The following is a 23,057-nucleotide window of genomic DNA, read 5'->3' on the forward strand; positions in this document are numbered from 1 at the left end:
ACGAATTCGAAAACCGGTCCCTATGTGGGATCTTAACCTGGTCCTCCCCAAACTCATGGCTGCCCCATTCGAGCCAATGGCCACCTGCTCGCTCCTGTACCTTTCCTGGAAGACAGCCTTCCTCGTAGCTATCGCTTCAGCGAGGCGTGTGTCTGAGCTCAGGGCACTCACATCGGAACCGCCGTATACGGTGTTCCATAAGGACAAGGTACAGCTGCGACCCCACCCGGCCTTCCTCCCTAAGGTGGTGTCTGCCTTCCATCTCAACCAGGACATCTTCTACCCGAAGCCACACGACTCTCGATGGGAACAACAGCTGCACTCCCTGGATGTTCACAGGGCCCTCACCTTCTACATCGAGTGAATGAAACCTTTCAGGAAAACGTCGCAACTGTTTGTTGCTGTGGCAGACCGGATGAAGAGCCTTCCGGTCTCCTCCCAGCGCATCTCGTCCTGGATCACATCATGCGTCCGTGTGTGCTATGATTTGGCTGGTGTCCCAACTATGCACCTTACCGCCCACTCCACGCAGGCTCAGGCTTTACCTTCTGCTTTCCTGGCACATGTATCCATACAGGAGATATGTAGGGCAGCGACTTGGTCATTGGTGCATACCTTCGCCGCTCACTATGCGATAATTCAGTAGTCCAAGGGTGATGCTGCATTTGGTTCAGCGATCCTTCACTCTGTGACATCTCATTCCGACCCCACCGCCTAGGTAAGGCTTCGGAGTCACCTAATTGTAATCAATATGAGCAAGCACTCGAAAAACACCTTTGTAACTGTTGGTCTTCAAGATGTGTTGCTCATATCCATTCCAAACCCGCCCTCCTTCCCCTCTGTCGGAGTAGCTGGCAAGAAGGAACTGAGGGGGCGCTGGGTTGGCTGGGGCATATATCCGGCGCCATGAAGGCGCCACTCCAGGGGGTGCGTCAGCCGACCCACCTAGTGTTGCTGGGGTAAAAATATTGTGACGATCGTGCACGCGGTGCACACACACCTAATTGGAATGGATATGAGCAACACATGTCGAAGAACAACAGTTACAAAGGTGAGTAACTGTCTTTTTTCGTCACATTTGACCTCACAAATAGCTATTCACTAAAACAAATTCAGATCTCTGTGAGTTGTAGCCCCATGACAGTATGAAAGGGAAACTCTCTTCATAACAGCTACATTCTAGTCATGCTCATTTTATGAAGAACGTTTGGAAACAGTGACCTCCACATCTTCAACGAGAGGGGCATCAAAGCAACCATCACATAACCGCAGCGCCACGTGAATAATGCAGTACTCTATACCTTGTCGGCAATCTTGAGATCACAGCCTGCCTTTAGCAGCAGTTCCACAAGTTCCACATTGCCAAGATCAGCTGCCAGGTGGAGAGGGGTTTGTTGCTTCTGCAGGGATTAATACAAAAAAGTGCAGTAAACCAGTGTCTCTTTGGAAATAAAACACAGATTATTAAAATCCAAAGGTTTATGATGAGAACATGCACTTCACTGGAAAACCCTGAACAGAATGAAGACATGTAACAGCTGAATGATCAAACTGTCAATTTTCTTTCAAACAAACAAGAGAGTGACTGGAGTCTCTAAAGCAATGCATGTCACATATGCAGAAATGTTTTGGCTGTGTACATGACTTGTGTTTACATAGATGAGAACTGGCAAAGGAGAAAAGCCTAACATTTCTCGCATTAGAAATATTTGTTTCTAAGTAGCAGCAAACCCAGCTGTAGATCATGTTTGCTACCTATGTTACCCTTTCTTTGCCTGTTTAATTGACCAGCTTCACGGAGGGTCCATTTTCTGAGAGAGAGAATTACAAGCAGATTAGCAGGACTTTATAGTTTGTTTACTGACTGTTCAGAGGGAAGGAGAATCCAGCTTGCGTAAGTTAAGTACCACTGAACAGTAAATAGGGGTGATATTCACCCTGGGAGGAATCTTTGTTCAAGGCCCTGCACGCTACTTAAGCCATGTAGTGAAGCTCTGCAGAGGGAAAGCAGTGGGATAGTCTTGGTGGAATTCTCATGTATTCATTGATTTTAAGGTCAGAAGGGAGCGTTATAGTCATCCAGTCTGACCTCCTGTGTAACACAGGACATGGAATTTCACCAAGCGATTCCAGTATTGAGCCCATAACTTCTGTTTGAGCTAGAGCATATATTTTAGAATGACATCCAGTGTTGATTCAATGGGATGGAGAATCCACGGTCTCCCTACGCAAGTTAGCGTACACTCTATGGAGAGAAGTCTCCAAACCAGCCCTGGCATCGAAATTGGAGGAAAGCCAGAGGAGGAGCCACAGAATCTGTAATCATGCAGGTTCAGTGGCCTTCAAACTGTGAACAAAGGCACACAGGCTGGAGCAGTGGCCCCAGGGGTGCTACACTTCAGTTTCATTCCCTGAACCTGAAGATGGGAATCTTGTTGTTGTCCCCACCCCACCTCCCACAATGCTCTTCACTTCACCCACATAAAGCCTAATTGCTTGGCCTTTCTGGAGCATTACATTCCAAACAAGATTTTAACTCAGTATACACTGGAATTCAGTTCTAGTAATCACTCCCCTAACAATCAAACTGAATTTCCCACTTTCTTTTCACGATGAACCATTTGCCCCTTGCTTATATCAGACTGAAAGGTAATTCTTTGATTTTCTTTGTTATCTAGTATAGAAAGTACAGGAAAGTATTTAATACCTGTATGAGTGCCACTTCACTGCAAATAAGGTATGTTATTTATGGGAGTGCCATATAAGAATCAATATATTTTGATACCTTTGGATTGAAACATCTCATGTTGTCCACAGGATCCTTGTAAGTTGAAGATTTTTTGATTCTATGCTCCTGCTAATTTATGAAGTCTATGGGTCTGTTTAGAGTGATTTTTATGTCTTTATATATCCATTATAAATCTAGCATAAAAGAATGTTAAGATTGCATGGCTAAATGGTCACAAATCAGGAAATGCCAGAGTTACGTTTCCATATGCCTTCTTGTGCTTATGCACCATGATACTGTCTTTGACTGCATGATCACTTACTCTTCTTCATAAAATGTCACAACTTTTTCTACAATCTTAAAAATACACATACAATATCTCTTACTAGCATGTATTTATCTAAGTGTGCCAGAGAAAATAAAAGTAATTTATATATAAGATGGACCAGAAAAGTTTGCAGAAGTGTTTGCGTTGAGAAGTTAATGTTTTTTGTTTATCTCTTGTATTACTTGAGAAACAGCATAGATCATGTAGTTAAACTGTGTATTATTTTTAATGTTTAGATTTAGAAATATGCAAAATGCTGCCTCTCTCCAGCTCCAGGTGTCCTGTAACAATATTACAAATACAAGCCAAGATCTACAACAGAGAAAAAGCAGCAGATCCCACAAAACCCAGTTCTTCTTCAGAAAACAACATATGCACAAGGAGGCAGAGGAATCTTAAGTCTGGTATTTTCTGACTCTTGAATGCCTAATTGGGCAATTTTAATTTTCTCTTGATGTAGTTGTTTTCATGGAATTCCTTCACTGCTTTTTTTTCTTGTTTTTTTTTGGTCAAGGACAAATAAATACCTAATCTGGAACTACTTGACTGGACCTGCACAAGGTTCCCATTAACCAAGGAAAGGGCTTCTATGCGGATCAAAACTTTATGCATCACATCAAGTTTTCAACTGTGTGAGTTGACTGGGATCCTACAAGCCTCTGCCTCATTTAACATGCACCTTAGAAGATCACTTTGAAAGGAAAAAAGTGGGGGTGGATTTAGATTTTTTCCTGAGGAAATAAAATGTTCTTCCAGTTAACTAACATGCTGCACTGGGTTTGTCTTTAGGCTCCAGAAGAGTGATATGCTTTAGTAAAGTAAAGTATAATATTCAAATAGAAATTAATGAAAGCATTTTCTGAATATATATCACATTACTATCCAACTCTAAAACAATACCAGCCAAATGTGTGGAATGAATAACACACTCATGCATAAGTTGGAGGCAACTACCTTTTCTTCCCCCTTTTGGTACTTTGACCTCTTTAAGAGATATGTAAAACAAACACACACTTATATTTAAAGTGAAGAAAATACAATCTCTTTTTTTGGTCTCTGATTCAGTTTGCTTACCTGATTCAAGGTGTTTATATCATGATTAGCATCCAAGAGGTTAATTACTACCGGAAGGTGATTATTGAGGACGGCCAAATGGAGAGGGGAATTCTGCTGTAGAGAGAAACAAATGAACTGTAAGACTAGTACAATTTCATTAACAATAGCATTCAGATAATACAGGAGAGTCCCATTAAAACCTGTTGCTCAGATTTGAAACACATGGCATGATCCAGTAAAAATTTTCTGTCAAAACATATCTTCTTGGCAGCCAATTGCTTTACACCAGTGGTTCTCAGCCAGGGGTACATGTACCCCTGGGGGCACACAGAGGTCTTCCAGGCCAGGGGTTCTCAAACTTTTTCTTTCCAAGGCCCCCACAACATGCTATAAAAATTCCACGTCCTGTCTGTGCCACAACAACTGTCTTTCTGCATATAAAAGCCAGGGCCAGCATTAGAGGATAGCAAGCCGGGTAATTGCGCAGGGCCCCACACCACAGGGGATCCTGTGAAGCTAAATTGCTCAGGCTTTGGCTTCAGCCCCAGGTGGTGGGGCTTCAGGTTTCTGCCCTGGGTCCCAGCAAGTCTAATGCTGGCCCTACTTGGCGGATGCCCTGAAACCTGCTCGCGGCCCCCAGACCCCTGGTTGAGAACCACTGTTCCAGGGGGCATGCGTTCATCTGCATATTTGTTTAGTTTTAAAACAGGCTGAATAAAAAGGACTAGCTAAGTCAGTACAAACTAAAATTTCATACAATTACCGATTTATATTGCTCTGTATATAACACACTGAAATGTAAGTACAATATTTTATAATTATATGGTAAAAATGGAAAGGAAGCAATTTTTCAGTAACAGTGTGCTGTGACACTTTTGTATTTTTATGTCTGATCTTGAAAGCAAGTAGTTTCTAAGTGAGGTGAAACTGGGGGTACGCAAATCAGACTCCTGAAAAGGGTACAGTAATCTGGAAAGGCTGAGAAACACTGCTTTACACAAAGTGGTACTGTGAATGAGAAGGGCCCATGCAAAAGAGAACTACTTGAATTCTGCCTCACGGATTAAGTATTCCATGTTATATATTAAAAAAAAAAAAACAAAAAATTTTTCTAAATAACTATTGTTTCCGCCATATGTAATTAAGTTGTGATTTAGGGATACCCCCTCATCCTTGTAATACTAAAAAGTCCTTTTAAGGTTGCCAAGAAAGAAATTAAGCAGCTATTCAAAATCATCTGCACTTACAGCTGAGTGACTATATTGTCTTAGAGAAGGTATTTGACACATTTGGGCCCTGGTCCCCAACAGGATGCAGGTCACCACAGAGGTGCAGGGTTCTGGGGTAGATCTAGTCACAGGGCTCAGTTCCTAGCCCCTTCCCACTTACAAATGACCCAAAAGCAGCTTTCAAAGAACAAACAGAATAGAGAAAAATGTAATTATTCACTGCATAATGTCTATGAATAATTCTTGGTCTGTAGATTGTCTGCAAGCAGTCCATAATAAGTATTTCATTTTAAAGAAGTGCTGGTATAGTTTTGATTGAATACATTGGTCACATGGCATTATTTCTGTTTGCCCTAGCAACACGATTGGAGGTTGCACCCATTCAATCAAACTGGATGAACTGTGCATAGCTGTGAATCCGGTTTCTGGGAAAATACTCAAGAATACACATTCAAAATCCACTTTCCAGGAATATTCTCTAACATTCACTTAAATATTACTGCTTCGGTGAGCATTCTTGCCAGTGAACTTGTTTGCTACAATATCTGTGGAGAATGAACACAGCTGGAAGTGAGTTCAGTTTTACTATTCAAGTGATTATTATTGGAAAAAATTATCAGGCATTTGCCCAACTCTAGTCACCATGCAACCATGAGACTGATCAGATCAGTTTCTATGTTGAACCTTTAAACCAGGGAGGTTTCCTGTTAAATAGATCTTTTAGAAAAATCAGCACCAGTTCCAGTTCATTACTCTCTTTTTAAACAATGCTCATTTCTTCAAGGCTGTAGAAAAATAAAGCTCTTATCCAGCTTTTTACTGAAAACATTTCAAAGAAAAAAACCCACTGATATTAACATTTTATAAGTTACTGCAGCCATAGAAGGGGAATGTAAATAAGCAGTACTACCATGGCTGACTGGTTTTTAAACTAATAAAATAAACTGTTTCAAAGACTTTAATATTATTTATATAATTGCACCTCCTCCACAGTGATAAAAACAAACAAACAGCAAATAGTCAGTAGGCAGCGTAGCTGTAGCCAGGTCAGTCCCAGGATATTAGAGAGACAAGGTGGATGAGACAACATTTTTATTGGACCAACTCCTGTTGGCCTGTGATACACAGGAGGTCGGGCTAGGTGATCTGATGCTCCCTTCTGGCCTTAAACTCTATGACTCTAACAGTAATAGGTAAACGACCACAAATCTCAGAAAAGGCAGTCAAGAAAGATAAAACACGCTTGACAACAATGGAAGTAACACTAAAACAGTAACTGTAATAGACTCACCTCAGGTTTAGGAACCAGATTGATATTTTTACTGATAAGAAATCTGACCAAGGACGTATGTCCATGCCGTGTTGCAATGTGCAAAGCATTACTATTGTGCTGAAAGAAACACATTGGGAAGGGGAAAAAGACTTTTTACCACTGGAAAGAATTCAGAGAATTTAGAAAAACTGTTTTTAAAACATCTTTTGAAACAGAGGAAGCTTCCGTTTAAATTTGTGTTACTGTCAAAACTAGTCCCTTTAGTTAAATGATGAAGTAGGATATAAATTCACATAACATTTTTATGACCGTCAAAGGTACTATAAATCATTACTAGACTACAACACAGGTAGTTGGCAAAATACGTATCCAGCAATGATGATAATTTACTACTCCTTTTTAATCTACCATAAAAAAAAGAGAAGAATCAGTTTTATCAGCCATCCTGTGTCACTGAAAATTAGGATTTCAATTTATCTCCCAATCCTGTAGCTGGGTATGATCCTTAACAAGTAATTACATTCACATTTACACACTTTGAAAATCACTGAAAAACCTTCCTTTAATACTTCTGCTAAAGGCAGCAAAGATGAGCTTTCCTGAGGATCAAAACTAGTCATTTGTGCTGCAGACGAGAATTCATCCTGCTGATGAATTATCAAACACTGTAATTATTAATGGTTTCCAAGTCAAAACATATCAAAAATTCTTTCATATTTTAATATGAGCAACAGTCACTGTCCTGATTGTTATCAGCACATGCTTCTGTTCTCAATTTGCTAGGGACCAAAAGGTTCACCTCAAATTCCTACAGCGTGTGAGCCATAAAACAAATCAAACTTGGACCTAAGTCCAGGAACCAGATGTGGAAAACAGGCTTATTATTAGCTTAGTTTTATATCCTGCCAAAAATGCAGATTTTTCAATTACTTCTCTTTGTCACATTTCCAAGCCATATGTTGTATTATTGCACATACATTAAATAAAAAAGCTCCAACACAATACAATGTGAAATAAATCTATTTTTCCTTTTCTTTTTCCATATCGTTTTTAAAATATTAAAGTTCTCCATATTCTTGAGTAATACCCTATTAAACAATGTAAGTCACATTTGCCTATTTGCCACGTAGAGAACAGACAGGATGTGGATCTTTGTAGAGTCTATGATGTCCTGATAATATGCCAGAGGGAATATTAAGTCCGTACTTTATTTGAAATGTTGATGTCACTTCCTGCTTCCAGTAACAGCTCAGCACATTTTTCATGACCTCCTTCAACAGCTAAATAAAATGGTGTTTCTCCATTCTGGCCCAACACAATGAAAGAGAAAAATGTTTGTTCAAATTCAAACTGTGCAATTGTAAAGCTGATTTATTACACCATGATATTTGGTACAGGTGGTATGCAAGCTTAGCCAGACTGATACAGTGTAAAGGGAAAATAAGATTTGGTCACAAATGTCAATAGAGTAAAAGCTTTGCTATCCAGCATGTTGGGGCAATGGAGGTGCCAGTTAGTCAAAAATTCGAGTTAACAAAGAGGGAGGGAGTTTGGGTGCAGGAGGGGTCGCGGGGCAGGGGTACAGGGTGCCAGATCCAGGCAGCACTCACATCAGGCGGCTCGCCACAAGCGGCGACATGTCCTTAATGCTCCTAGGCAGAGGCACGGCCAGGCGGCTCTGTGCGCTGCCTCCGCCTGCGGACACCGCCTCCGCAGCTCCCATTGGCTGTGGCTCCTCGGCAATGGGAGCTGCAGAGCCAGCGCTCGGAGCAGGGTGGAGCAGGAGTAGCACAAGGAACCTCCCTGGCCGTTCCTCTGCCTAGGAGCAGCAGGGACATGTCGCCGATTCCAGAGAGCCACACAGAGCCAGGTAGGGAGCCAGCTGGCCCTGCACCAACCGGACTCTACTGAAGATCAGAAATGCCAGTTATAAAGCTTTCTAGTTGGTAAAGTGCTGGATAACACAGCTTTTACTAAAAAAAGAAAAGGAGAACTTGTGGCACCTTAGAGACTAACAAATTTATTTGAGCATAAGCTTTCATAAGCTACAGCTCACTTCATCGGATGCATTCAGTGGAAAATACAGTGGGGAGATTTATATACACAGAGAACATGAAAAAATGGGTGTTACCATACACACTGTAACGAGAGTGATCAGGTAAGGTGAGCTATTACCAGCAGGAGAGCGGGGGGGAAAAATCCTTTTGTAGTGATAATCAAGGTGGGCCATTTCCAGCAGCTGACAAGAACGTGTGAGGAACAGCGGGGGTGGAGTGGGGGAATAAACATGGGGAAATAGTTTTACTTTGTGTACCAACACTACAAAAAGAAGGATTCTGGGTGGACTCTTCCTGAAGGTCGAAACAACAGACTGGACTTCTACATAGAGTGCTTCCGCTGATGTGCACGGGCTGAAATTATGGAAAAGCAGCATCACCTGCCCCATAACCTCAGCCGTGCAGAACACAATGCCATCCACAGCCTCAGAAACAACTCTGACATCATAATCAAAAAGGCTGACATAGGAGGTGCTGTCGTCATCATGAATAGGTCGGAATATTAACAAGAGGCTTCTAGGCAGCTCTCCAACACCACATCTACAAGCCATTACCCTCTGATCCCACTGAGGGTTACCAAAAGAAACTACACCATCTGCTCAAGAAACTCCCTGAAAAAGCACAAGAACAAATCTGCACAGACACACCCCTAGAACTCCGAACAGGGGTATTCTATCTGCTACCCAAGATCCATAAACCTGGAAATCCTGGGCGCCCCATCATCTCAGGCATTGGCACCCTGACAGCAGGATTGTCTGGCTATGTAGACTCCCTCCTCAAGCCCTATGCTACCAGCACTCCCAGCTATCTTCGAGACACCACTGACTTCCTGAAGAAACTACAATCCATCGGTGATCTTCCTGAAAACACCATCCTGGCCACTATGGATGTAGAAGCCCTCTACACCAACATTCCACACAAAGATGGACTACAAGCCGTCAGGAACAGTATCCCCGATAATGTCACGGCAAACCTGGTGGCTGGACTTTGTCCTCACCCATAACTATTTCACATTGGGGGCCAATGTATACCTTCAAATCAGCGGCACTGCTACGCGTACCCACATGGCCCCACAGTATGCCATTTTTACGGCTGACTTAGAACAACGCTTCCTCAGCTCTCGTCCCCTAATGCCCCTACTCTACTTGCGCTACATTGATGATATCTTCATCATCTGGACCCATGGAAAAGAAGCCCTTGAGGAATCCCACCATGATTTCAACAATTTCCATCCCACCATCAACCTCAGCCTGGTCCAGTCCACACAAGAGATCCACTTCCTGGACACTACAGTGCTAATAAGCGATGGTCACATAAATACCACCCTATACCGGAAACCAACTGACCGCTATACTTACCTACACGCCTCCAGCTTTCATCCAGACCACACCACACGATCCATTGTCTACAGCCAAGCTCTACGATACAACCACATTTGCTCCAACCCCTCAGACAGAGACAAACACCTACAAGATCTCTACCAAGCGTTCTTACAACTACAATACCCACCTGCTGAAGTGAAGAAACAGATTGACGGAGCCAGAAGAGTACCCAGAAGTTACCTACTACAGGACAGGCCCAACAAAGAAAATAACAGAACGCCCACGCATCATCAAGGATCTACATCCTATCCTGAAGGATGACCCATCACTCTCACAGATCCTGGGAGACAGGCCAGTCCTTGCTTACAGACAGCCCCCCAGCCTGAAGCAAATACTCACCAGCAACCACACACCACACAACAGAACCACTAACCCAGGAACCTATCCTTACATCAAAGCCCGTTGCCAACTGTGTCCACATATCTATTCAGGGGACACCATCATAGGGCCTAATCACATCAGCCACACTATCAGAGGCTCGTTCACCTGCATATTTACCAATGTAATATATGCCATCATGTGCCAGCAATGCCCCTCTGCCATGTACATTGGCCAAACTGGACCGTCTCTATGTAAAAGAATAAATGGACACAAATCAGACATCAAGAATTATAATATTCAAACACCAGTCGGAGAACACTTCAGTCTCTCTGGTCACTCAATTACAGACCTAAAAGTGGCAATTCTTCAACAAAAAAACTTCAAAAACAGACTCCAATGAGAGACTGCTGAATTGGAATTAATTTGCAAACTGGATTCAATTAACTTAGGCCTGAATAGAGACTGGGAGTGGATGTTTCATTACACAAAGTAAAAATATTTCCCCATGTTTATCTCCCCCAACCCCTTCCCCCCCCCCACTGTTCCTCACATGTTCTTGTCAACTGCTGGAAATGGCCCACCTTGATTATCACTACAAAAGGTTTTTTTCTCTCTCCTGCTGGTAATAGCTCACCTTACCTGATCACTCTCGTTACAGTGTGTATGGTAACACCTATTGTTTCATGTTCTCTGTGTATATAAAATCTCCCCATTGTATTTTCCATTGCATGCATCCAATGAAGTGAGCTGTAGCTCACAAAAGCTTTTGCTCAAATAAATTGGTTAGTCTCTAAGGTGCCACAAGTACTCCTTTTCTTTTTGCGGATACAGACTAACACGGCTGCTACTCTGAAACAGCTTTTACTGTAATCTGAATAATTCAATATTAGCATTCAGATACAATGGTGATTAACAACAAACATTTCTAACACAAATTTATCCTTTATCTAATATGGCAAAAATATAGACAAGCTACTACTTAACATTTTTAATGCGTTCTTGTGTTTAAAACAAAACAACCTGTGCTAATACAGTGTTACAACAGCTTGCAATGACTGACTCCTATAGTAAAACATCATCATTACTGTGTGACCCATCAAGCACAGATCACAAATGCTAGAAACTATAGTTTTGGTTAATCCAACTTCATGAGTTTGTGTCTCCTTGATTTTGGCACCAGTTAAAAAGAGCAGTAATCCTCAGGACATTATTACATTAAACCACCACTACCACCGCCACCAAGCCTTAGTGGATCTTTAAAATAAACTACATTCTGCTCTTTTATGGACTACCTATGCTTATTTCAAAGCACCGCATTCACTGCAGTATTAAAAATTTCTAGCTCTATTGCGCTTGAACTCTGGGTGATTTTTTTATTGTTCTTTTTAGTAAATTTAGTGTTTGTGAAAGGCACCACCCCGAGAACCGTGGAGGTGGAAGTTCTCTATCCATCCACAGAACAGAGCAGGTAAATACAAGCCAGACAGCAGCAGCCCACTCACAGTACTCTGCCAACGGAATTCAGCTTTGGGCTAAGCTTGAAAGTTAGGTTGACACCCCTAACCTGTGGAAAAACACCCCCCCCGCCCCGCTCCCAGCCAACCTAGCTATGTCAATCTTACCCCAAGTGTAGACACAGCTATGCTGCTAGAAGAATGCTTCCATCAACCTACCTACTGTGGTTTGGGGAGGTGGTATTCCACATCAGAAGGGACCACTTCTAGGAGTGAAGTCTCTGTGTCTGTTTAGTCTATGACCTCTCCACTGAGACTACAACATGGAGTTCAAGCTGTCAGAGAGTTTTCTGTGATGCACATTCCATAAGGAATTGGACTGATCCAACCAATTCATTTCAGATGCACCACAAATTGGCCAACAGATAGCGTCTTTCAGACACTACTGACCTGAGCTGGATTCCAATCAGTAAACTTGAGAAAGACTATAGCTTACGAGTCATTCCTCTTTAATGGAGCTCTAGGTCTAAAGGGACCTTGGTGGATTCAAGCTTTGTGCTGATTAGCTTGACCACCACAGAAATGAGATTACTTTTACAGATATTTGTAGGTTCTGGGTATTTTTTTTAAAACTTTGTTTTCACTTTGTCTTGCACACCTTTTACCTTTATTCTTTATCTCCCTCTGCAGCTTCTGTGTCCTTACCTGATTGAGTTCATTTATTTCTTTCCATTGATTTAGCAGAACTTCTAGCACCTCGCAGTGACCATTTTTAGCAGCTAGATGCACTGCTGTGTTTCCCTCCTGTAAATGAAAACAGCCAGAAACATACTGTAAACCCCAAATCAAGTAGAACATGCTGCAATTAATAAAAACAACCACCTATGGACTGTGGACAAGTACTTTAACACAAGGTCCTATGGTCTCTTCCTCTAGCATGCACAGAAGGGATGCAAACCTAATGAAACTACCTCCTCATGTGACAGACAGGAAAGAAGCAGCTTTACAGAATGTTCTGACATAGCCCTAATTCTAAGGAAGTCCTTCCATGTGTACACAGACGAAGCCATGCTAACAAGAGGGAAAGGAGCTCTGAGGATTTAATGGATGTCTCAATATCTCTTCAATTTCCCTCCACTTCTCAGGACATCCGTTGATGTAAAGGCCTGAAATTCTTACCTATTCTACCAGGGGACAAACCCCCATTCCCCGCATGGACAATTCGGAAGAAAATCCATAAAGTAAATCTTGGAACTGCCAGTGGGTTTTTTCCATAGGTTTCTCCATGGAAGGGGACTGGGCTAGCCCACAGTCCCTTGAAAAACAATGTAAAGATTAAGGGCCAAAACCTGATCTTGTGTAATTAGGCATAGCTTCATTGAAGTCAGCGTAGTCATCTTCCCCCTGCTGATACCATCCCCTACTATATAAAATTAAAAAAAGGAAACAACTAAAAGCAGCTCACAGAACTAACATGGCATTGGCCACCCATCACCCTGCTTGCATGTTATATACAGCCTTCTCCTCCCTCACCATTTTGGCATTTTCTGTTTGGAATGTAAGCTAATGGATACTTATCTATCCAAAGTACTCATAGGGCCCCCATTTCCATAGTATCTGAGGTAGGGGAGTGTTGTTACCCCATTTTACAGATGGGCAACTGAGGCACAAGGAGACTAAGAGCCAGATATTTAAAGTTGTTTGGGCACCTAAAAAATGCAGACAGTCACCCGGTGGTTTCCAAAAGTTACATCAATGGGAGTTACACTCCTAGACATCTCTGCATCATTAGGTACCTAAATGTCTTTAAAATCTGGCCCTGTGGGACCTGCCTAAGGTCACACAGGAAGTCTGCAGCAGAGCTCGGAACTGAACCCAAGTTTCCCGAGTCCTAGGCTACGCACTAGACCGTCCTTCCTCTCCAAGCATTAGAAAGCTTAACTTCAGATTGCATCACATGTCCTACTAATATGCATACAAAACCTTGCTGGCAGTAATCACTGACAGCTCCACTATTCTCTCTGGATTACTGAAAATCACTGTGCTCGTCTGTCTACATTTTGTATACCACATCCAGTACCATAGTATCCGAACACTGTGTATGCGTTTATGACCTTTAGTTACACAAGTAACTACACTGGGGTCAGTTATGACTCTTAAGCACGCTTTATCTGGATTTGTATGGAAAGGGGAGGCTTACCTTGTCTTTTTCAGAGGTGAACAGCTTGAGAGAAATCAGACTGTATATCATTTCAACATGGCCTTTTTCAGCTGCCAGAAGAAATGCCCTTTTACCTTTCTAATAGGAAATAATCAAATAAAAAGTCATTCTGTTGCAGAAAGTTCACCAATTATTAGAAAAGCCAGGTCATACATATCATATGTAGGTGCACATATATTGTGAATAAATATTTACATGTCATATGCACAGGTAAACAAAAAACTGGAGTCTAGATCCACCCATGAAGGGGAAAAAAGAAGTAAAATGTCTTCAGTGTAAAATCTGGATTAAATACTTTAAAGAAAACATTTGTAAACTGACCAGAAATCCTGAAATAACAACGCTAGAAACAGAAGCTGTTCTTCAAATATTTAATATTTAGCTATTACATCTTCCTGAGATGCAAATATTGGTTGGAAAGATTATTTCACTACTGTTTGTAAATCATTTGAGCTCCTCAGAAAGAGGCACTCTAAAAGTCCAAAAAAGTATTATTTTTATTATATGCTGTATGTGACCAGAATTTTGAAAACAGAGCCAGCTCTAGATACCTCTGAAATCAAGAGGGGTGGAGAAGGTGGAGAGGGAATTAGAGAATTTTTATTCATCTTAACCCACCATAGTATTTACAACTGAGTCCTAGCAAACTCTCCTGAAACAATACTGTGGGAATTGCCTTTCCAGATCAGGCCACCTAGCCAGCCACCAATGGGATAGATAGATGCTTCAGAGCAAGATGCATAAAACTCCAAAACAGACAATTGTTGAATAACCTGCCCAAAGATACCTCAGTGCAAACTGAGGGTGGTTAGAACCTTGCACAATCAGATTATTATGGCCTACTAGTGTCAGAGGAAGATGTGGGAGTTCAGCACCTGACATGATCAGATCCTAGACGACTACATTCTCATGTGCAAAGATAAAAATACGCCACTTGGCTAGGTAAGCCCGCAATGTGGGATCCTGACACAGCAAGGCAAAGGGCTAATCAGAAAAAGCTCAGGTCTCTCCCTGACACTCCAGAAAATCCAAGGAGTCTCTGTGTGATGCAGGTCATATTGTACTTCACTTCACAATGTGAAGGAAACAAGCCCCTATACTTTGTAAGTAATTAGACACATACTGTACCTCATCTTGCTTGTTTAGGTCCTTCAGCTGAAGTTCCTGGAGAAGATAATCCACTATGTCAACGTTATTGTTCAGAGCTGCAAAATGCAGGACATTCCTTCCCTCCTAAGGAAAACACAAGCCAGTTCTATAAGATTACATTACACTTCTTCTCAAGATGAATATGTTTAGTGTTGGTTTAAATTTGTCATCAACAAACCTGGTTTGTAGCCTTTTGGTCAGCACCTGCTTTAACTAACATTCGCATTATGTCTAGGTTTCCAGACCAAGCTGCAAGATGAATCGCCATCAACCCGTGCTTCAAATAAAATGAAAAAGGCAAACATTACCATTAAAATATCCCAGACTACTATTCAAATTGCACTATATGATCTTATATGATTAATGTGCTGAGCTGACTCAATGACACAGGCTCTAGGGCACCCCTGTTATTCCCAGACACTGAGGGACTAACTGTGGATAATATAGCCATAATTTTTCCAGGTGAATAAAAGTTACCTCCTTTCATTTTCATTCCTTTGTCCTGCATTTCTTCATCTCTGATAAACCTCTTTGGGCTCTCTCTCTCTCTCTTTGTGCCTCCTCCTCAACTCCCACCAACGGAATACACATCAGGAGCTCATAATCTCTCTATCCCTGCACCATTCTCATAGGTATTCTGTCTCTTGTCCTCCTTGGATCCCCCATCTCTCTTCCTTTATTAGCATTATTATTATTTATACTGGAGCCTCAATCAAGGACAAGGACCCATTGTTCTAGGTGCTGGACAGACACATAACAAAAGGACAGCCCCTGCCACAAAGAGTTTATAATCTAAGTATAAAACAAGACACAACCGATGGATACAGACAGTCGGGGGAGTATGGAGAAACAATAAGGCAATTGCTTAATGGCTATGTCCTGCCACCAACCTTTCTCTGATCAGTCCTACCCCTTGTTCCCTGTCACAATCCCACTCCATCTCCTCTCTGCAAAGCAAGCCTGGCTACTTGTTCCTCAATCTGTGATCCTAGTTCTCTGAAGTCAGTGAGAATAAAGGCAAGCAAGCTACACAAGAGGACTGTTAAAGTCCTCCAGAGCCATACAGCCAAGGAACTAAGAGATTAAACAAGCCTGTTTCAGCAGTACAGGTGAATATGATACAGGGACAATCAGAATCAAGGGATCTGCTGTGGAGACCTTTGGACTCAGAATTTTGACCAGATGTGTGTAGCGATTTGCTATTATACTTATGCTCCCCCTGCCATAGGGATATAATCATGTTGTATGAAGGATCACCACCAAACTGAAAATCATATTTCTATCTGAAAATGTTGTACCTGCCTTTGTTACAGTTGATATTAAAAAGGCTAGCGTAGAAATTAGAGAAAAGTAATTATTTTACCCTATTTATTGCCCAGTTGTCAACTTAGTACATTTGTGTATAGTTAGTTTCACTATATTGTTGATGGTACACCTTCTTCCCTAGAGTCTACAGTAGGATGCAGGGACTATGTCTTCATGTGTGTTGGTACAGCATTCAGCATAATAGGTCTTTGATTGTGACTGGGGCCTCGGGGTGCTACTGTAATATAAATATTAAACAACAATGAACAGCAGCAACAGAGCTGAAAGTGAATGTGGAACAAGCATCACCCACTGTGCACACGTAAAGAAAGGGGGTAGACGGGTGGGATTGTGGCTCACAAAGACCTTTCTAAACCAACATGGGAGCAGAAGAAAGCTTAATTTTTTTTAAAAGGAGTTTTACAAACCCCACAATTTCACACCCTACTATTCAAAAGGAGCTCAGTTAGAATACAGGCTTACATAAGAACAGCCATACTGTGTCAGACCAAAGGTCCATCTAGCCCAGTATCCTGTCTTCCAACAGTGGCCAATGCCAGGTGCTCCAGAGGGAATGAACAGAACAGGGAATCATCAAGTGATCCATCCCCTGTCGCCCATTCCCAGCTTCTGGCAAACAGAGGTTAGGGACATTATCCCTGCTTAAAAAAAAAAAAAAGTCACTTTAATCATAAAAGTCCCCATCTTTGCAAAATGTGCATGTGCATGTGCTTGACTTCAGCAGGATTACCTGCGTGCTCAGAGTTAAACATGTGATTAAATGTTTGCAAGATGGAGTCCTTGAAGTGTGTCTTTAGTCATTTCTGGAATCTACCTCTCTGAACACAGCTGTACTTTAGAGGTGGCTGGTGTAATGTGAGAAATGTTAAACTGCCTGCGGCATTATTCCCCACTCCTGCAATAATACTTTCTAGATGTTGTAATTCCAGGAATAAAGCCAGAACACACTGTGTCATCTCCACAGACATAGTATTAGACATTATTTCCATAGTGGACTAATAAGTAGAATAAAAAGGAAAAATGCTTTTAAATATATCATTTTTAACAGGTAAGCTGAAAAATGAAGAACAATATTATGTTTATTTCCGAGGTTTTAATTTCCCCCCCCCCAACTTAAATTTTGCACAAACAATGATTTTTAAGAACACCTTGGACCCTACTGTTATTTATTTGGAATGTTATTTACTTGGAATAGAATGAAGACGAAATTCATACCAGATTCAGAAACAAAGTCAGAATGTTTGATATATCATAGCATTTCTTATTAATTGCAAGCTACAACTGACTGCCAAAGAGTGTATGAGTTATCTGCAAGCGCATTACATTATATAGATTTTAAATTTCAATTAATAACGATGGGGAAAATATTTCCATAGGGTTTTCAGTGGAGGGAGAACTAGGGGATTAACAACATTTACTAATTAAATTAATTAAAAGCTAATCCTTCCAAGCCTAGTTATAATCAGAACAAGACACTGAGGGGCATGTTTAATGAGGCAACTAGCATACACCTTTGTAATTCCACAGCCTTATGATGCTCCCAAAAATGTTAATGATCCCATAAAATTATTTTATGGCTTAAATATACTTTAAAAAAGCTCAGAGAGAGAATACTGGAAATAGTTTACCACTGACGATAGCTTACTACAGTTTAGATATAAGTTATACAAATACAGAAGATACAAACTTGGAATTAATATACATTACAATTATATATATTAGGGATTATCTTCAAGAACTCATGGAGGACAGGTGAGGTCCCAGAAGACTGGAAAAGAGCAAACATAGCACCTATCTTCAAAAAAGGGAACAAAGAGGACCTGGGAAATTATAGACCCGTCAGCCTAACTCCAACATCTGGGAAGATACTGGAACCAATTATTAAAAAAATCAGTCTGTAAACACCTAGAGGATTTTAAGGATTAAGCAAGGACAACTCATGCCAAACCAACCTAATTTCCTACTTTGTCAGGTTTGGCCTAGTGAATAGCAGACGGAGTTGTAGATGTGGTATATCTGATTTACTAAGGCTTTTGACACAGTCCCACATGACATTCTCATAAACAAACTAGGGAAATGTGGTTCAGGTGAAGTTACTATATGGTAGGTGCACAACAGGTTGAAAGACTGTACTCAATGAGTACTTATTAATGGTTCACTGTCAAACTGGGAGAATGTATCTAGTTGGGTCCTGCAAACGTATATCCTGGGTCCAGTATTATCGATATAACCCTATTACCCTAGATCATAGCTAGCTTGAGTACAGCAGCAGTGTAGCTGCAGCAGCAAGGGTGGTGGCACGGGCTAGCCTCCCGAGTACAACCCTACCCAGGACCCAGGGTATACCCTTAAGCGGCTAGTCCGTGCCACTGCAGCTACCCTGCAATTGTTACTCCAGCTAGTTGTGATCTAGCTAGTTCAAAGCTGACTTAGGCACATCTACATGTGCTGCAATCACACCTCATGACTGCAGTATAGGCAGTCCCTTAGTCATTGTTATGGAGGACTATTGTTCAAAGCCAGCTGTCCACCACTTATAAAATTGATCTGTTAAGGTTATGTATTATAACTGTAGTCATTTTAGAACTTTTCATATTAATCATACATGCGGCTTTCAGCTTGTCAGACAAAAAAAAGGTACAATCACATGGCTAATTCGCTATGAACATTTTGGGTTCAGAATAATAAGACTTACTTAATTGTCTTTCCTGATGGTATAAATCAGGGGTTAGCAACCTTTCAGAAGTGGGGTCCCGAGTCTCCATTTATTCACTTTAATTTAAGGTTTTGCATGTCAGTAATACATTTTAACATTTTTTAGAAGGTCTCTCTCTCTAAGTCTATATATAATATAACTAAACTATTGTCATATGGAAAGTAAACAAGGTTTTCAAAATGTTTAAGAAACTTCATTTAAAATTAAACTAAAATGCTGATCTTACCCAGCTCAGCCCGTTGCCAGCCTGGGCTTCCGTTCACCTAGGCTGGCAGCAGGCTGAGCGGGGCCTGCGGTTGGGACCCCAGACTGGCAGTGGGCTGAGCGGCTCCTGCCAGCCAGGGTCCCAGCTGCCAGCCCCGCTCAGCCCGCTGCCTGTCTGGGATCTCAGCCCTGACCACATAGAGTGGGTACCTACCTTCTCCCTGGTTCTAGCCATTCTCTTTCTCTGCACTGAGCTGAGCGTGGGAGTGCACTGAGCACAGGGCTGGGAGTGAAGGAGCAGGCTGGGGGTTGGGATGGAGGGTCTGGCCAGGAGCTAGAATGAGGGAGGGGGCTCAGGGTTGGGGAAGGAGGTTTGGGTGTGGAGTGCTTACCTGGGCAGCTCCCATTTGGTGCGAGGGGTGCAGGTGGGAATGTGGGGTGTGTGTGTGCGCGCGCACAGGAGCTCTCGTTTGGTGCTCAGGGTGGTGGTGGGAATGTGGGGGGTGTAAGAGTCAGGGCATGGGGTGTGGGCGGTGCAGGGGTCAGGGCATAGTGCTGGGTGTGAGGGGAGTGCAAGGGTCAGGGCAGAGGGCTGGGTGGGGGGGTTGGTGATGTAGGGGCCAGGGCAGAGGGCTGAGGGTGTTGGCTAGGATCCTGGGGATGCTCCCACCTCCCTGCCCAGAGCGGCTCACGGCAGGGGGCTGGAGGGGATATGCTGTGATTCCACCTCCCTTCCCCAAGGCCCCGCTCCTGCCTTTTCTCTGCCTCCTCCCCTCCCCGGAGCAGCGAGCAGGCTGCGGCTCCGCTTCTCCCCCTCCCTCGCAAGGGCCATCAGCTGATCGGTGGCAGGGAGGGAGAGGAGGAGGGGCAGGAACCCAGCATGCTGGGGGAAGAGGCAGGGGAGGCGGGAGCTTCTTCACCCTGCCTCCGTGGGGGCCGGGCGGAAAAGAGCGGGCCGGGGGGGGGCAGGATTTTTAATGGCATGCTGTTGCCTGCCGGGGTCCCAGCCGCCAGCCCACTCAGCCCGCTGCCAGCCTGGGTTTGGCAGCCAACCCCATAGGTTGCCAACCCCTGGTATAAATATTTAAGCTTCTAAATGGTAACTCTGTTCAGTTTCCCAGCCCTGCTTGCAAGTGATTCACAATAAGGAAATCTCTGAGCTGTAGTACAAGTCAAAGACTATGGGATGTACAAAAGTTAACTCAGTTGCAGACCCTGGCAGCAGTGGACAATATTGCTCACGTGATTTCAGCTCTACCTTTCAAAAAGATCCCTGCAGGTGGTCTAGGTTAATTGCTCCACCATGCTAAAGTCTCTTCCTCATGGGGCTCTGCAGGATTCTGTTCTGTCTCACCTCTCCTGTACTGTACTGTACATATGCCGACTGAGAGAGAGGGGGAGACATGACTGTTTGGAAGGCGCAGATATCAGTATGCAGAGAACACTGAGCACCAGGTCTCTCTCTCACTGAGCCCAAAGGCTACATTATCTTTGTTTTTCCAGTACCTGGCCAAGGAAGGGGGTTTGGAGTAGAGCGAACTGGCCAAAACTCAAACCAGACAGGATGGAAGGGATATTGGTTGATTGGAGGAGAGCATCTGAAGGACATGGTAGGGATAGCGTCTGCCTCCTTCACTGAGCTGGTGTTTATCCAAGCCTTTGTCAAAGAGGTACACAATTTAGGGGTCCTTCTGGAGCCTCATTTGCTCTGGAGTCCCAGGTGGACTTGGTGGCCCAAGTGACTTTTTCCATCAACATCTCACACAAACTGTTTCTCTTGAATGAAGACCTTATAACAGTTATTCATGCCTTTCAACCTCCACTGGAACACTGTATAACACTGCACATGGGGCTACTCTTTAAAGACCACTCAGAAGCCATAGCTGGAGCACAGTGAGATATTAGCGATGGGAAGCACCAATTTGCGCTGGCTCTTTGTTCACTTCCGAGTGTTTCTATTGTTCTTTATATACAGCTTTAATTAAATATAGCTGCTTTCACATGCCCCTAGTGCCTAAAGCTACAAGGATAGTTGTGATAAATCCACTTTGTAGACTGCACATACATTTTTAACCTAGGACTATAGAAGCCCAATCCTGCCTCAGTTGAAGTCCAGGGCAAAACTTCCATAGACTTCAATGGAGCAGAACGCTCTGCAGAACAAAAAGCAGTTGTATTGCCAATGTCTGCAATAGTAACAAAAAAAACAGGTGAAATGGGGCTACAAAAGAGTGACATCTTGGCACTTTTTCCTGATTAAAAAAAATCACCCCATTCTTCCCCTCGCTGCCTCAATCTGGATTCCCATTTGCAATACAGAGCCAGCATTTGTGTGATGTAACACAGTAGCCCATAAGCCAGGCAGCCTCCTTTCTCCCTTTGGGACACTTGACTGCCTTCAAATTATTCTACAATATCTAACATACCCTGGAACATACCCTGCCATGGCATTTTTTTGAAGCTTATGAATATCACATACTGTGGAAGAGATAGGTCACACAAAGAAGTATTCACATATTTCACAGATAATTATTTTCCCTCCTAGCTCACAACCAGCTGTAATGAGTAGCCTCCTCCCAGGTGCCTCATTGTGGCCTCAGGGTAACCTTGCAAGTAGCCCTTTGCCTCATTTTCCCTTTTGGCTTCTCAGTAATTCCACAGAAGCACACACTCAAGTCCATAACATAATTTATTTACCAAACAATACAAAGGTCTCCAAGAATAGTCCATATCACCCCAGTGCAAGTAAGCCTTAAAAATCATATCATCTTGGTTATTCACTTTACACATACCACTTTCCAGTGTCCTCTACCACACCCAGACTCTTTGTTAGTCCTCCTCTGTTCCTCTATCAACACAGCCACCCCAACCCTCCTTCTGGGATACAACCCCACTCTTCCCAGTGGGAACTTCCACAGCCTCTTTGCTGGGAGCCTCTTATTGTTCCTCTGGGCCCCAGCTCTCCAGCAAGGAGATACCAGCAGGTCATTTCCTCTACTTCTCTCCCTTCCTTCAGCCTCTTTGGCCCTTGGCTCCAGCCCTCTGTCGTAGAGTCAACAGGATCTCACTCTGCTGTTTCGCCTGCCTTTAGCGCTCTCCAGCCCTGGCTCTCTGGCTTGGGAATGCCAGCCAGCAATCTCCTTGCGGATCTCCTGCCTTCATCCTCTCCCAGGGAGCACCTTCTTTCTCTGGTAGCTCTCGTCTCCTGCTCTGTCTCCTGACTAATTCTGTCTGCTCTGATGCACTGGGTCTCATTAGACAGAGTATCCTAGGTGCTGCCCCGCCCTCTTAAGTGGCCCAACTGGGAGCACCTGGACAGGAACAGATTCACTGAGCCCCGTTCCTCTTAATGGCCCAGCCACCCTGTTACTCTCACCCGTAATCAGGATTGCACTGTAAATTCTTTTTAGCGATGGTTTAGTTTTAGTTTAGAAAAAAAAGTATAAAACAGAAGTCTTGCATGAAAAGGGTATAAATATTTCTAGAATTTTCACAAAAACATCTCTAATATAATGTTTTAAGAACTCCAAAACCTCTCTACTGGGCCCTTGAACAGGAATGAGAAATTCTAGAAGGAAGGACAGAGACAGTTTACACCTAAATGTCAGTTTTA

General features: G+C 42.8%; 1 protein-coding gene across 1 annotated transcript in view; it reads right to left on the reverse strand.

The window, feature by feature from the left end:
* The window catches only part of POLK (DNA polymerase kappa), a 115,344-nt gene that overhangs the window by 12,468 nt on the left and 79,819 nt on the right, over positions 1 to 23,057 (reverse strand). Inside the window, exons 16-23 of the mRNA XM_074952708.1 lie at positions 15,377 to 15,475; positions 15,178 to 15,282; positions 14,029 to 14,127; positions 12,534 to 12,632; positions 7,821 to 7,919; positions 6,633 to 6,731; positions 4,131 to 4,226; positions 1,302 to 1,400 (exon numbers count right to left, since the gene is read on the reverse strand). Of these exons, the coding sequence (XP_074808809.1) occupies positions 1,302 to 1,400; positions 4,131 to 4,226; positions 6,633 to 6,731; positions 7,821 to 7,919; positions 12,534 to 12,632; positions 14,029 to 14,127; positions 15,178 to 15,282; positions 15,377 to 15,475 (795 nt within the window). The remainder of the gene's footprint in view (positions 1 to 1,301; positions 1,401 to 4,130; positions 4,227 to 6,632; positions 6,732 to 7,820; positions 7,920 to 12,533; positions 12,633 to 14,028; positions 14,128 to 15,177; positions 15,283 to 15,376; positions 15,476 to 23,057) is intronic.

Source organism: Natator depressus, chromosome 5, assembly GCF_965152275.1.
Source record: "Natator depressus isolate rNatDep1 chromosome 5, rNatDep2.hap1, whole genome shotgun sequence".
Classification (NCBI taxonomy): Eukaryota; Metazoa; Chordata; order Testudines; family Cheloniidae; genus Natator; species Natator depressus.